The 16,744-nt window shown below is 49.2% G+C and overlaps 1 protein-coding gene and 1 long non-coding RNA gene across 2 annotated transcripts in view; one reads left to right on the top strand and one right to left on the bottom strand.

The window, feature by feature from the left end:
* Positions 1-11,209, bottom strand: part of DGAT1 (diacylglycerol O-acyltransferase 1) — a 38,189-nt gene extending 26,980 nt beyond the window's left edge. Inside the window, exons 1-2 of the mRNA XM_079984394.1 lie at positions 10,980-11,209; positions 722-809 (exon numbers count right to left, since the gene is read on the bottom strand). Of these exons, the coding sequence (XP_079840520.1) occupies positions 722-809; positions 10,980-11,194 (303 nt within the window). The 5' untranslated portion in view covers positions 11,195-11,209. The remainder of the gene's footprint in view (positions 1-721; positions 810-10,979) is intronic.
* The window catches only part of LOC307220574, a 214,764-nt gene that overhangs the window by 193,592 nt on the left and 4,428 nt on the right, over positions 1-16,744 (top strand). The gene's annotated exons all lie outside the window — the stretch shown is intronic.

Below are 16,744 nucleotides of genomic sequence, written 5' to 3' on the forward strand. Positions count from 1 at the left end.
AGCAGCCGGAAGAAGGAGGGTTATCTCGCCCCATGATTTGTTCAAGCATTTTGCCCTGGCTGATTAAGGCCTCCTCCCCCAGCAAAGGCACACAGCTTCACTTCACTTTTTGCGAGAAGTGAGGATACAGGGAACCAGGCAGAGGGCCTTCTCGGTGGTGGCGCCCGCCCTGTGGAACACCCTCCCACCAGATGTCAAGGAAATAAGCAGCTATCCTATCTTTAAAAGATGTCTGACAGCAGCCCTGTTTAGGGAAGTTTTTAATAATTAATGCTGTATTGTTTTTAACACTCGATTGGAAGCCGCCCAGAGTGGCTGGGGAAACTCAGCCAGATGGGTAGGGTATGTATGTATGTATGAATGAATGAATGAATGAATGAATGAATGAATAAATAAATAAATAAATAAATAAATAAAATTACCCCACGAGCCAGCATCCCAGGACCAGATTGCCAGCCTATCAACACCACAATATCCCTTCTGTGCCATCAGGGAAGGCCACAACGGCCTCCTTGCCCCTGGAGTGTGTCCGTCTGCCTGGCTCCTGGCCAGTTCCTCTGCAGGGAAGGGATCCGGGTGCCTCTGCCTGGAGATTGGCAGCTGCTGCTGCCACCGCCGGGAAACTCAGGAGGGCAGAGGTGCAGCGAGAGACCTGGCACAGGGTGCCAAGCAGCCTCAAGGCAGGAGGGCAAGGGCAGAGGGGCAAACTCTTGCTACTCACCAGCATGACAACACACCAGTTCAATATACCCCGGTAGTTGCTGTAGCCACTGGCGGAGCTCAGCAGGGAATCCTGAAGTCTGTGGCATCTGGGAGGGAAGGAGGAAGAAAGGAAGGATGGAGAGGTTAGAGGAAGCAGGGGCAGAAGCAGGCCGGCCCTAGACGCAGGCAGGGAGAAGAGGTTAATGCACAGCCACATTCGCACCCCAAAGCACGCATGCCCAAAACCTTCTGTGGCTTCTCCCCAGTGCTGACTGGGGCGGATGGGAATTGGGAGTCAAAGCATCTGGGAGGCACTGGGGGTTTTGCAGAGGGGGGGCTGCTCCACAGGAGGCGGCGAGGGCCACCAACTTGGGAGGGCTTCAAAAGGAGGTTAGACCAGGTCATGGAGGAGAGGCTGTGGACCTCTCCTTCCTTGGGAGGTTTTTCAGCAAAGGTTCGATTGCCACCCATCATGGATGCTGCAGCTGAGAGTCTTGCATCGCAGGGGGTTGCAATGTTCCAGAGCTGGGCGATATACCGTATTGGCCCGAATATAAGCCGCACCTTTAAAATTCAAGGGGGGGGGGGAATAAAAAAAGAATACCCGACTATAAGCCGTTCCCTTAAAATTCCGCAGGCACTCTCACCCATTCCGATTTACCGTATGTCTGTTTCAGCGGCGATATCGCAAAAGCCAATTTTTGTAAGGTTGTGAATTTAACTTTTCACAGTCGGAATTTGGGGGGGGAGGGGAGTGAGGCTTATATTGGTATCATCCAAGAAACTGGTTTGAAGTCCATATCATGATATTGGTTGCATAATTTTTGACCTGGCAATATATCACAAATCATGATATGTGTGTGCAGAAATCACAAGGTGGGGGGGGGGGGACCATGAATGCCTCTAGAGAGCTCCATCCTTATTTCCTTATTTCAGACATTGTGTGATATTGTTGGAAGCCGCCCAGAGTGGCTGGGATTACCCAGTCGGATGTGCAGCATAGAAATAATAAATTTTAGTCGTATTATCATTATTCTATCAGTACATCACAATGCTTATAGCTGGTGATACCTCGGTTTAAGAACAGTTCTGTTTAAGAACGATTCGGTTTACGAACTCCGCCAAACCGGAAATAGTGTCCCGGTTTGAGAACTTTACCTTGGTCTAAGAACAGAATCCGAACGGTGGACTGGCACCAGGAGTAGGAGGTCTCATTAGGGAAAGCGCACCTCAGTTTAAGAATGGTTTTGGTTTAAGAACGGACTTCCGGAACGGAAAAAGCTCCTAAACCAAGGTACCACTGTATATCACAATGCTTGGAAAGCAGGTGTTGCCCAGCCCTAGTTGCTTCCAACTCAGATTCTATGATTGGGCTCTCCATAACTATTATCCAGAGAACCTGTGCTCTGCCCTCGCAGCCGCTGAAAACCTTGAGAGAGGAGGGGGCTCTTGTGCTTGGATCCTGCCTGAGGATTTCCCGTGGGGGCACCTGGTTGGCCACTGTGAGTTCAGGATCCTGGACTAATAATAATAATAAGACGAAGAAGTAGTAGCTTTATTTATACCCCACCCTCCCTGGCCAGAGCCGGGCTCAGGGCAGCTAACATCAATAAAATGTCAATAAAAACGTACCGTATTTTTCGCCCTATAGGACGCACTTTTTCCCCTCCAAAAATGAAGGGGAAATCTGTGTGCGTCCTATGGGGCGAATGCAGGCTGAAGCCTGCGCACCGACCCCTCTCGCTCTCCAGGCTTCAGGAAGCTCTCCGCAAGCCTTGGGAGCCCGCAGGAGTTCCCGTCGGGCTCCCTAGGCTTGTGGATAGCAGCCTGCATCTCGAAGCCTGGGGTGCGCTGCAAGGCGCGCCCCGGGCTTCGGTTTCCAGGCCTGGTTTGGAGGCTGGCGGCAGGGAGAAGCGCCTCTTCGTGACCCCCTGGACCAGAGCACGCCAGGCACTCCTGTGTTCCACTGCCTCCCACAATTTCGTCAAACTCATGTTCGTAGCTTCAAGAACACTGTCCCACCATCTCGTGTCCATGGAGTTTTCTCGGCAGGGATACTGGAGTGGCTTGCCGGTTCCTACTCCAGGTGGATCACGTTTGGTCAAAACTCTCCACTATGACCTGTCCATCTTGGGTGCCCCTGCACGGCATAGTTCATAGCTTCTCTGAGTTATTCAAGCCCCTTTGCCGTGGCAAGGCAGTGATCCATGAAGGGGCCAAAGTCCATTATGGGGGCCTAATCTGGCGGTTGGCTTTATCTGGCCCCCATTGCAGTTTAATTCCCAGGGCAGAATCCTGGGTGGAAAAAGCTCAACAACTTCAAACCTAAAAAAAGGTCAACAATTTTGGTTGGCCCTTTGGTCGGCCCTCACGGCCCTTCACTTCATCAAACCTGGCCCTCTTTGAAAAAAGTTTGGACACCACTGAATTAGGTGCATGCGGCAAGAGGGATTCTTCCCCATCTCCAGCCCAACAATCTTCCATCCCTTCCACAAATCTGAGCCATTTCCCCTACTTGACCCCAGGGTGTTTCTTAATCCCAGGAATTAAGCCCCAAGCAAGGCAGTGTTGCTGGAGCATCCATCACAGCTCTTAATCTGTTTGGATAAGCCTCTCATCTCGATCTCTTGGCTGAGCTGGGGGCCAGGCACCCACAGCTACCTTCCACCAAGAAAGGGAACTGACCTAGCAGGAGAAAACCACATTCTCCTAGGCAAGTTTACACTTTTCCTTCCCTCGCAGGAGGTGGTTTAGATACGAGAAGCATCACAAAGATAAGAGGTGACATGAAAGAAATTTATAAAATGATGCATGACATGCAGTAGGGCTGGGCAGTGTCTGGTTTTCAACAACATCAGCTAAACACTCTGATATACTGTACAGATATCTAAAGTAAGAATGGAGCTATGCAGAGCCATGGGCTGGCTTCACAGTTTTCCCCGCAACGTGATTTTTGCCAGCTCTTGCTCCTAGGATTCACTGCCAGGGGAGAAATGAGCCAAGTTAACAGGGACTGCAAGAATGTACAGAACAGGTTTCCTCAACCTCGGCCCTCCAGATGTTTTTGGCCTACAACTCCCATGATCCCTAGCTAGCAGGACCAGTGGTCAGGGATGATGGGAATTGTAGTCTCAAAACATCTGGGGGGCTGAGGTTGAGGAAACCTGGTCTAGAAGCATTGGTTTGCTTCATGGTTTTCCCCACATTGTGATTTCTGCATAGCGTGCACGCACACACACACACACACTCTTGTGAAATATCACCAGGTCAACAATTATGAAACCAAAAAGATGATTTGGACTTCAACCCGGTATTGGGCATTACGTCGATATATTGCTGAGGCCACTGTTTAGTTGTGTCCGACTCTTGGAGAAATTAGACAGAGAAACGTTTCATGCAATGCAGTTAAACTTTGGAACTCCCTTACGCAGGAGGCAGGGGTGGCATTAAAAGACAGGGCGAATTCATGGAGTAGGAGAGAGCTATGGATGGCTGTGGGAATGTCTAGGGAGGTAGGAGAGGATACCTGACTGCTCTAGGAATACATCCCTCCTTGCTCCTGGCCATGATGGAAATGCTTCTGAATGCCAGTTTCTGGAAACCACAGAAGGAGGATCTTGCGTTTGAATCCTCCTTGCAGGCTTCCAACTAGGGCATCTGGTTGGCCACTGTGAGAACAGGAGGCTGGCCTAGATGGGCTCCCATTGGCTTGATCTAGCAGGCTCTCCTTATGTCCTTATGGATCACTGCTCATTCCAAACACCCCTTCAAGATTACGGAAGTTGCCCACAAGTGATCAGCTCATAAAAGCAGATCAGTGCTTCAATTACTGCCTCAGACACACACATACCGGGCAGCTTAGACGAAGTTCTCCAAGGGCCGAAATATTGTGGGGAACCTGATGTTCTATTCACCTGCACATTTTTCAAGTTCATGTCCCTGAGCTGCTGGTCCCAAAAAAGCTTATAAGTCACTAGAAATAGTACAGTCATAAAAAGGTAAAGGTAGCCCTGAGGACGCGGGTGGCGCTGATGAGATGAAGCGAGATGAGCGCCACAACCCCAGAGTCGGCCACGACGGGACCTAATGGTCAGGGGTCCCTTTACCTTTACCTTTACCCCTGACCTTAGATCCAGCCGTGCCTGACTCTGGAGTTGCGACGCTCATCTTGCTTTGCTGGCCGAGGGAGCCGGCGTACAGCTTCTGGGTCATGTGGCCAGCAAGACTAAGCCGCTTCTGGAGAACTAGAGCAGCGCACGGAAACGCCGTTTACCTTCCCGCCAGAGCGGTACCTAGTTATCTACTTGCACTTTGGGGTGCTTTTGAACTGCTAGGTGGGCAGGAGCAGGGGATTCGAACCACCGACCTTCTGATCAGCAAGGCCTAGGCTCTGTGCTTTAGACCACAGCGCCACCCACGTCCCAGTAAAGTCATACCTCAGGATAAATACGCTTCAGGCTAAGTATTTTCGGGTTGCACTCTGCGGCAAACCAGAAGTAACAGAGCTTGTTACTTCTGGGTTTCCCCGCTTGCACATGCGCAGATGGTCAAAATGACGTCACACGCATGCACGGAAGTGGCGAAACGCGACCCGTGCAGACGCACTCTTGCGTCTTCTGTTCTGTTCAGGATGCGAACGGGGCTCCGGAACGGATCCCGTTTGCATCCCAAGGTACTACTGTATTAAAAACCCAAATGTCTCAAAATACCACCTTCTGCTTTTAGGAGCTGTGATGCTGGAACTGCAACACAGAGCCCAAAAGCCCAGCAAGGAGGGGCCTGAGTTCAAAGGGCTCCCCCCCCCCAAAAAAAGCTGACAACGAGCGTTTCTGGGTCAGCCATGCTCAGCGGCAGCTCAGCTCAGATTCCTTGTGCCCTTTGAGCAGAGACGCAGGAGACCAGCCGCCTGCTGCTACCTGAATCGAAGAGCTTCTCTCTGCCCCACAATAGTCCTTGCTCCTTCCAGCCTTGCAGCAGCCACACCGTTTGACGCCCTTTTGATCAGGCCGCTGAACCAAGTGCCTCCCAGCCAGGCTACAACCACCGGCCTTCCCAGGGAGGAGGCACAAAAGCCATTCTTGCCCAAGTCGCCTTAAGTATCTGCAGGGGGAGGCAGAGATCCCTCCATGGGAAAAGGCCTTTGCCCAAGTCCTTGCAAGGCTGCTGCCAGGGAAGGCCTTACAGCAGGGGTCAGCAACCTTTTTCAGCAGTGGGCCAGTCCACCGTCCCTCAGACCATGTGGGGGGCAGGATAATATTTTGGAAAAAAAATTGAATGAATTCCTATGCCCCACAAATAACCCAGAGATGCATTTTAAATAAAAGCACACATTCTATTCATGTAAAAACACGGTGATTCCCGCGGGCCAGATTGAGAAGGCAAATGGGCCACATTCGGCCCCCGGGCCTTAGGTTGCCTACCACTGCCTTACAGAGATAGAGGGACAAACGGTCCACAATCCCAGGCTGGGAGTAGAAGAGGAATAATAGTAATATAATAATTGCCCCGCCCATCTGCCTGGGCTTCCCCAGCCACTCTGGGCAGCTTCCAACACAATACTAAAATACAGTAATGTATCAAACATTGAAAGCTTCCCTAAACAGGGCAGCCTTCAAATGTCTTCTAAAAGTCTGGTAGTTGTTTATCTCTTTGACATCTGGTGGGAGGGTGTTCCACAGGGCGGGCGCCACCACTGAGAAGGCCCTCTGCCTGGTTCACTGTAACCTCACTTCTCGCAGGGAGGGGACTGCCAGAAGGCCCTCAGAGCTGGACCTCAGTGTCCGGGCAGAACGATGGGGGTGGAGACACTCCTTTCAGGTCTACCGGACCAAGGAAGGCTCATTTGTTGCTCAGCTGTGGGCTTCCTAGGAATCCTGGTGCCATAAGCCGCTGCTTATCTGCCACAGCTGGAAAGCCAGTTGTCCCCAGCACGGCCACCTCCACGTCTCCTTCCAAGGCAGCTTTTGGCAAGCGGGGGAGTGAGGCACCTAATCCAGACCAAGGATCTGCTCCACCCCAGCACTGAGCCCCAGGCAAGGAGACCAAGGTGTCGCCATTTCAATAAAACAGAGCTGGCAAACAGGACAGAGAGGGCCCTCTACTTCTGTTTGCAAAAGAGGCGAGGCACAAGCTGGTGAGACCTGCTGCCGGGTATCTTTTGTCCAGATTCTTAGACAGGTAGAGCAACCAGTTGAGGTGACTCAAAAGACTGGCAGGATCCAAAGTGGAGTAGGTCAGTTTACCCGAAACAATGCTGTATGGCAGGGAACAGACTCTCACAAAAGGTGGTGGAATCTCCTTCCTTGGAGGTTTTTACGCAAGTTGGGTGGCCTCCTGTCGCGTATGACCTAGTTGAGATTCCTGCATTCCAGGGGGCTCTCGGGATCCCTCCCAACACTACAATTCTATGGTTCTAATTGTCTTCCACTGCGGGAACTGCGGGAGGCAGTGGAAGACAGGAGTGCCTGGCATGCTCTGGTCCATGGGGTCACGAAGAGTTGGACACGACTAAACGACAACAAATTGTCTTCCACAGGTAGGCTGCGACCCACTCCTGGGTCACATCGTGGCCTAAGGAGCCTAGTCCCCACCCTGGCACTGCAACATCAGCTAGATTTAACATGCGCAGGATCACTAGGGACTAGTAACTCAGGTCTCGGAGAGGCACCTTTCTATGAAACAGAATGCCTCTTGGTATTTAATAGTCCAGAAGCACCTCCATTTTGGCACAAATCACATGCCTCAAAACATGCAATGTCTAACTACCCTCTTCCTCCACCCACAACTAGAGCCACTGTTTAGTTATGATCATTTCCCTCCGCAGCAGTAAAGGCAGTGCAAAGAAGGCTCTATCCAGGTACCCACAAGGTCCACGCCTGCTTTGTAGTAGCAAAATGTCCTGCTGTATCCCACATCTTCAGGACGCACACACACCCCAGACCGCTTTTGTGGTTTTGGAGCAGTTTGCATTGCAAGTCCTAGACAGAGTCTGCATCCTTTGTACCCCATCCCAGGCCAGTCAGGTGAGCGCCTCAGAGGCAGCCCTCCTCCACAAGTTTACCAACAGGCACCTTAAGCTGCTGAGAGGCGACCCAGAGATTTGGGATGAAGGACAATCAATATGCAGGTGCTACCTAAAACCGCTTGCTCTTTTCATGCAGTTCCAGTGAAGGAGCAGAAGTGTTAAATCAGGACAAGGGAGTGGCTGTGTAATGACACACATTGCAGAGAAAACAGAAGTACCTGGGCAGGTAGTCCAAGACAACAGTATTCAGGTGCTAAATGGGTTTTTGCTCCACCTGCAGAACAGGTAGCTCTCTGATCCACCTCTGTTGATGGATGCACACTTTGCTTCGGGGTTTCCCAGCTACTCCGGCTACAACCTCACCCAGATAGATGTTCTGGGCTGACGTTACCCTGGTCTGATGCCCCCCTCCAGATGTTTCAGACCGTGACTCACATCAGCCCCAGTCAGCAAAGCTAGGAGTCGGGTCCCAAAGCAAGATGGAAGGGGCAGCCCTGTCACCTTTGGGAACCCTATGATACTCTTGGAAGAAGGGAGGGGGGCAAGAATGAGATACACTTGCCCCACCAAAAGCCCTCCATGGCCCAAGGGCACCTGGCTCCCCCGCCCATCCTCACAGGCGAACGGGACAATGTCATAGCTATCTGCAAATATACCACCAGGGACTGCTCAGCCTCTCTATCTACTGGGTTCTTCCTCCTGCAATCCCAATTTAACACCTAAAAGGTACAGTAGTGCCCCGCAAGACGAACGCCTCGCAAGACGGAAAACCCGCTAGACGAACGGGTTTTCCGTTTTGGAGGCGCTTCGCAAAACGAATTTCCCTATGGGCTTGCTTCGCAAGACGAGAATGTCTTGCGAGTTCCTGCAGGGTTTTTTCCCTTTTTTCCCCCTTTTCCTAAGCCCCAAGCCGCTTATCAGCTGATCCGCTGATAAGCCGCTTAACAGCTGATCGCTAAAAGCCGCTAAACCGCTAATAGCGCTAATCCGCTAAGCTGTCAATGGGCTTGCTTTGCAAGACGAAAAAACCGCTAGACGAAGAGCCTCACGGAACAGATTAATTTCGTCTCGCCAGGCACCACTGTAAAGGGACCCCTGACCATGAGGTCCAGTCGCGTACGACTCTGGGGTTGCAGCGCTCATCTCGCTTTATTGGCCAAGGGAGTCAGTGTACAGTTTCCAGGTCATGTGGCCAGCAGGACTAAGCCGCTTCTGGCGAACCAGAGCAGCGCACGGAAATGCCGTTTACCTTCCCACCGGAGCGGTACCTATTTATCTACTTGCACTTTGAGGTGCTTTTGAACTGCTAGGTTGTCAGGAGCAGGGACCGAGCAACCGGAGCTCACCCCGTCGTGGGGATTTGAACCGCCGACCTTCTGATCGGCAAGTCCTAGGCTCTGTGGTTTAACCCACAGCGCCCGCCGTGTCTCTTAATTTAACACCTAACTCAACCCAAATATTATTCTGCACCATCAGCAAGAGCCCCAAAGCGGAGGGTTGATGCGAAGGAATCTGCCTGCAACAAGCCCTCCCAACACCTGAGCCTTTCTAAGTCAACGTGGGGGCTTTGCTGAGAGTTGGGGGGGCGCTTTTGCAGAGACCCTGCCTGCCTCTATTTACAAGGCCAGAAAAGCTCAAGAAGAAATGTCCATTTTAGGAGGCAAACCCAGCCATCCTCATTCCTCCTAGCTATTGATAGAGCAAGTCTAGGAGATGGGCAACATTCGGGAAAGGAAGGCAGTGGCGGGTGGGGGCCACATTTGACCAGCCAGTCTGTGGGGCCTCACTTCTCTGTCCCCCCCCCCACCCAATTCCGACAGGGCTTTGAGATTTCGCCATGGCCAAGAACTCCTTGTGACAGCCAGTTTGAACACCCAGGAAGCACGTTTGCAGTTGCAGGGAACATACAGAGACACTCAAAGTGTATGTGAAATCCTAGGGTGAGTCACGCAGGATAGGCAGCCTGGCCATGGGGGGAGGAAGGCAGAAGGAGAAGAAAAGCAGCCAAGAACAGGGTCAGAAGTCGAACCCAAGCGGGGATGGTGACAGGAGCCACACCCTGCTCACTGCTCCTCTTTATTGCCCTGCTTTGCCCCTTGAGAAGAGGCCGGATACTTTATTGGGGGCAGGGAGCACAAGGAGGGGGGGTCCCAACTCTGCTCAGAGCTTACCCAGGGCATGAAATGGGTGCCCCAGAGCCATCATCTTAGCAACCCATTTCTAGCCCAAACTAGATGTTGGGGGAGAAGGGGGGGTAGAACAGGGGTCAGCAAACTTTTTCAGCAGGGGGCTGGTCCACTGTCCCTCAGACCTTGGGGGGGGGCGGACTATATTTTGAAGAAAATGAACAAATTCCTTATGCCCCACAAATAACCCAGAGCTGCATTTTAAATAAAAGGGCACATTCTACTCATGTAAAAACACGCTGATTCCTGAACTGTCCGCGGGCTGGATTTAGAAGGCGATTGGGTCAGATACAGCCCCCAGGTCTTAGGTTGCCTACCCATGGGGTGGAATGAAGGGGGAAACACATAAGCCCCCCCCCCTCCCGAGTTTTTCCTACCCTGTTTCCCCAAAAATAAGAGTGTCTTATATTAATTTTTGCTCCCAAAGATGCGCTAGGTCTTCTTTTAGGGGATGTCTTATTTTTCCATGAAGAATACCGTACACATTTATTGTTGAAAGCCAAAAGAAATTTATTACCTGTGTACGGTACAACGCCTTACAATAGCTTCGGGGGCCTTATATTCCGGAGTTGCCTTATTATTGGGGAGGCCTTATATTACAGCCAGAGGCAAAACTGGAAGTAGGTCTTATTTTCGGGGGATGTCTTACCTTCGGGGAAATGGGGTACCTCTTCCGCAAGGGAGTGCAAAGGGAGGAGGGACCCCCCAAACCTCCCCGCGTACCTGGAAACAGGTGAATCCCTCTGCCTCTTCCCCCCCCCGCCCAACGCAGGTAAGGGCCGCTCTGGGGGTCCCGGGTGTGGGGGACCCCGTCGAGGCCCCCGCTTTCTTCCGCCTCCCCCCAGAGAGGAGGGGCAGCAGCGACCCCCAGCGCCCCTGAGTGGGGGGGGTTGTCCTTGCTGCCCTTCAGAGCCCCCCAAGAGGGATGGGGAGACGGGGGGTCACTGGGGCCTCCTCCCCCCCTCCGCGGCCCCCCACCCCCGAGGACCCTGAATGGGGGGGGCCTTCCTGAGGGGAGGGGGGTTTCCTGTCACGGCGGCGGCGGTTCTGAGGGGCGCCGAGTTTACCTGAAGTCTCCGGCCTCGGGGGGGTGGGCGGCGTCTCCGGCGCCCCTCCGAGAGTCGCCCCCTCCCGCCGGCGCCGCCGCCGCTCGCCGCCCCGCCGCCGCCGCTCCCCGCTCGCCCATCCCGCCGCTCGGCTCCTCCGGCCGCCGCCGCTGCCGCTGCTGCTGCTTCTCCTCAGGCGCGTCCCCGCGCCCCGCCCCCTCGGAAGCCGCCTCCATCACCCCGCCGGCCAAAACTTCGCCTCGCGGACGCCGTCCACCCCGCGCGGAGCACCACGGGAAGTGTAGTCGCGGGACGGGGCGCCGCGGGGCGGAGGAGAGCCGAGGGGAAGGAGGGGCCTTTTGTACTCCGGCGCCGCGCCCTGAGCATGCTGGGAGGCGCCGGATTGGAGGGCGGCCGCGGGGGCTGCCGGGAGGAGTAGTTCTCGGGGGGAGGCGGCCGCTCGGAGGTTAACCCTTTCGGGGCGTTGCGCCAAGGCTGCTAATTCTATTATTGTTGTTACATACATACCGGTACATACATACACACACAAACACACACACACACACACACACATATATATATATATATATACACACACACATATGACATATATATATATATATATATATATATATATATATATAAGTTATAACTTATATTATAACTTATATAACTTTTATAACTTATAACTTATATAACTTATAATTTATATATATATATAGGTTGTCCAGTGGCAGCTTAGAGACCAACTAAGTTTGTTCTTGGTATTCAAGGCCTGTATTTTAAAATGAGCTTAAAGATTTTCAAATGTTTTATGCCAGGCAGAAGACCAGCTTGCCTAAGTACTTTGGCAAGAATGTTTATCTTCTTGGACAAGGGCCCCCCTGATTTATAGCAGAAGCTAAAATTTTCAAAGTTGTAAAAAGGGAATTACAGGCTGAGAGCAAAGGTTACTAGGTTACTGACCCTACAGAATACAATCACCTGCAAAAACACAATTAAAATTGGTAAATAGTAAGTTAATACCATGTGCCTCCTAAGGTTAGAGGGCAGGAGCTGGCTGGAAAGAAGGGGGTGTAAACTGAATAAGTTTATTTTGAGGCTGTAAACTGTTCCTTCCTTTTTACTTTGAGAAGGTTTATTCTTCTAAAAAGCTATCTATGTTAATGTATGAAATATATTGGCTTTGTTACGGAAAATTCCGGGTGCGGAGTTGCCCTGCCACCCGGCTCGTCGGACGGAGTCCGCGGGTCCTAGCGGAAGAAATGAGTTCAGCCGGAGACGGAGCAAGATGCGGAGATCCAAGTTTATTGCGCAATAGGTTCAAGATGGGGTTGAACCCCGAGAGTGGGGCGACATAAACTTTTAAAAGTTCCCTCCAGGTCCCAGAATACAGTGCAGAAAACGTCACAAATACATCACAAGAGGTGGGGTTACACGGATCATCACTACAGGAAAGTGGGTGGTGGGTTTACACAAATCATCACTTCAGTAAGGTGGGGATTACATAGATCAGCGCTTCAGTAAGGTAGGCAGGGTAGAGATTACATAGATCATCACTTCAGTAAGGTAGGCAGGGTAGAGATTACATAGATCATCACTTCAGTAAGGTAGGCAGGGTAGAGATTACATAGATCATCACTTCAGTAAAGTAGGCAGGGTAGAGATTACATAGATCATCACTTCAGTAAGGTAGGCAGGGTAGAGATTACATAGATCATCACTTCAGTAAGGTAGGGATTACATGGAGTAATAGAGATATGCATAAGCGTTTCCTGAGTACAGGTGATGGCAAGACAATGGCACAGATATGCATCGCCCATTACCTAACATTGCCTGGAGGAAGGGCTTGACTGGACCATCTGACAGGATTAAGGTTTTCCTGAGTACGTGACCTGTCGGTTTGAGGATTATGGCACTGGGAGTAGCATCATGGAGTCTGGAGGGAATCGAGTAGAATGACATTAAAATGGAGAAGATCGAAGCTTTGGCTAATTTTATATTATTTTCTGAAGTTTTCGGCTTCTTGCCGGTCAAGTGTATATTGTATATTAAAAGCGGAAACAAATGGATACAATGTAACAAGACTTTGACAGTTTTACGAGGTCGCTAGTTTCGGTTCCATTGTTGTAGCAGCGGGGAGCCGTCAACAACTTGTCAGGAGGTTAAATGAGGCGTGCAAGAACTCCCTGAGCTAGCTCCTGCAGGGGAATGCACGTTCTTGATTGGCTAAGGCGCAGCCATTATAGTCAATGGGGAAAACAGTATGATACGGTCTACTCGTTAGAAATAGGGCGAACAAGACTTAAGAAGGAAAGGCTTATTTCGCCCGTATATAGAAGGAAAAGATATATGTATAAGGAAAAGATATTATTTATAAAGTCAAGGGTATAGTGTGGTGCTTGTGCAACAGTGTGGGGGTTCAGGAGTCACGGCAGAGCTGGGCGCCGTCAAGGTCATCGCCTCGGGCCCCTTACTCAAGAGGAGGAGGGGTGAGGAAAGGTACCCCCCCTCCTTCTGTATCAGCTTAAATGTAACTATGCAAAGGATTTAGAAACTAAGAAATGTTAGATCCTTATGTTAGATTCTTATTTCATAGAGTCATATAGTTGGAGGAGACCACAAGGGCCATCGAGTCCAACCCCCTGCCAAGCAGGAAACACCATCAGAGAACTCCTGATATATGGTTGTCAGGTCTCTGTTTAAAGACCTCCAAAGAAGGAGATCTTTCATTGATGGTGTGTGAGAATGTGAACCCAAGATCTCTGACATCTGTTTAAGATAAAAATTTAAAACCATTAACCATCTGTTTTGGAGGGCAATAGGGCAAAAGGGGCAAGAGGTGAGCTGGTAATTAAGGTTCCTTATTGAGGCAAATGAAAGATATATGACTACTTATTTGCCATTTATAAATATAGCTCTTTGTCTCCCATAAAAGGCAATAGGAAATGGGTGTATCTTTTATGATTGGTTCTAGCAAACAGCCAATAGGAATTTCAACCAGGCTGATTGGACAGAGGCAGCTAAAGGAGGAGCAAGGGGGGTGAGCTGAGGAAATATAAGTGCTGACCATCAGGGCTGGAGGGGGCAGAGCTTTGGTAACCAATGCCACTGTGTCTCTCATTTATTTGTCTGACAAATAAATTATTATTTTAATTTCTCTATTGCTGCATTGAATATTTCATTCCAGCTAAGCGTTAACCACAAGCAGGGTGCTACAGTATAAGCTCTCGTGTGCATGCACACTTCTTCAGATACATGTTTAGGGAAGTTTTTAATGACTGATGTTTTAATATTTTTTTTAATTTTTTGCTGGAAGCCGCCTAGAGTGGCTGGGGAAACCCAGCCAAATGGGCAGGGTATCAATAATAATAAATTAGTATTAGTATTAGAGACATCACCTTGCCAACAAAGGCCGGTATAGTTCAAACCATGGTTTTCCCAGTAGTGATACATGGAAGTGAAAGCTGGACCATAAAGAAGGCTGATCGCCAAAGAATGGATGCTTTTGAATTCTGGTGCTGGAGGAGACTCTTAAGAGTCCCATGGACTGCAAGAAGATCAAACCTCTCCATTCTGAAGGAAATCAGCCCTGAGTGCTCGCTGGAAGGACAGATCCTGAAGCTGAGACTCCAAGACTTTGGCCACCTCATGAGAAGAGAAGACTCCCTGGAAAAGACCCTGATGTTGGGAAAGATGGAGGGCACAAGGAGAAGGGGATGGCAGAAGACGAGATGGTGGGACAGTGTTCTCAAAGCTACCAGCATGAGGGAGGCAGTGGAAGACAGGGGGGCCTGGCGTGCTCTGGTCCAGGGGGTCACCAAGAGTTGGACACACCTAAACGACTAAAGAACAACAATTCCTATCTGGCCTTTTCTCCAAAGAGCTCAGGGTGGTTGCACACTTCTCCCCATCTCAATTTTTATCCTCCCATCAACCCTTTGAGGTAGGATTGGCTGAGAGAGGCAGTGCCTGGTCCCCAAAGTCACCCAGTGAGCTTCATGGCTGAGAGGTGATTTGAACTCAAACCCACCGAGATCATTATGGATGAATCAAAATGACTCAGATCCGGCAGACGAAGGTGATGGACTATATGAAACTGGCTGAGATGACTGGCAGAATCCGAGACCAAGGAGAAGAGTCGGTGGAAGAAGATTTGAAAAAAAAATTTTTTTTTCTTTCTTTTTTTTTTTAATGATATTTATTAAAGTTTCCAATAAAAACATACAAATACCAATACAGACAACAACAATAAAAACAAAACAAACAAACCAAAACAAAACAAGTATAATTTCAAATCTTATTTTCTCAACCTATTTTCCCCGACTTCCTCATACCTCCCCGTATTGTATTCTAATTTCATTATTTAATCAGCAAATCCATTCCCTTATTTCCCAAAGGTTTTTTACTAATTAGATTCCTTTTCTTAATCGAGATCTCTGAAAACCACATTATTTTTTGTCCCCTGTCAATCTAACATTCATTAATTTTATAGTGTTTATTAAGATAGTCTTTGAATTTCTTCCAATCTTCTTCCACTGTCTCCTTCTCCTGGTCACGGATTCTGCCCGTCATCTCCGCCAGATTTGAAAAAAAATTAAAGTTTATCTTCAGAAATATTGTAAAATTAAGGAATGTTAGAAAGATGTTGGAATAGAATTATGTGGTTTTAGCAGAAAAGATATAAAGGATTAAGTAAAAATAATTTGGTGAAAGAAGGGAATGTAAAATTACAATATATTAAGATAAAATATTAAGATAAACTATTAAGATAAAAACAAAATTGGAAAGGATTTGCTGAAATATCTAATTGAATTAGAATACAAAAATGGGAGGTGTGAGGAGGTCAAGGAAGTAAGTGAATGAAAGCAAGTGATGTAAAGGTTTGATTTGTTCTTTCTTCAATTGTTTGTATTTTTTCTGTTTTTTCTATTTTTCTTTTTTCTTTTTATTTTTTTTCTCTTTGTAACCTTTAAAATTTGAATAAATATTATTTAAAAACCAAAAAAAACAAAGTGACTCAGATCCGCTGATTTAAACTGGTCAACTATTAGGATGAGTAAAGTTGGGTACAACTTACAAAAAATTCGTCTAATTTGAAATATTTAAAATAGGTTTTTTAATGAATAAATAAATGTATAAATAAACATACACACTTACATTCCTTATCACATCCCCATCAAGAGCTGCAACACTTTGCAATTTTGCAAACTCCTTTGCAAAACAATTACATAGTATATCTAAGCAAGCGCTGTTGCAGTTCCAGCTTAGCTATAATTTGGGACCTGCCCATAACATTTGTTAGGCAAGTTGCTTGGCCAATGGCCCCAGTGGTTGATGTTCCACATAGATGGATGCCTGGATAATTTTTTCCATAAGGCTTTTAAATGGAAGAGGCCTTTGGACCCTGGAACAGGGCACCCTTTACACCCACTGGCACATCTCAGCTCAGGAGAATAATGTGTAAACTCTGTGTGAGACAGGAGAGAGTCTGAAAGGATCTTGAGGTGTCCATCACTGGGGATCTGCTTTGAGGGAGTGGATCTGATGGCTGGGAGTGTAGCTTTCATCCACCTATGCTCTACTTGCAGATTTGCAGATAAACCAACTGTTTCAAAATTCCACATGCTTGCCGCACTGATCTCTCTTCCAAAAGGTAGCCAGCCTGGCCTTGGAATTTGTCATCACTTAGAGAAGTGGCGCAGGGACGCAGGTGGCGCTGTGGGTTAAAGCCTCAGCGCCTAGGGCTTGCCGATCGAAAGGTCGGCGGTTCGAATCCCTGCGGC

Source organism: Podarcis cretensis (assembly GCF_951804945.1).
Source record: "Podarcis cretensis genome assembly, chromosome: 7".
NCBI classification, from domain to species: domain Eukaryota; kingdom Metazoa; phylum Chordata; class Lepidosauria; order Squamata; family Lacertidae; genus Podarcis; species Podarcis cretensis.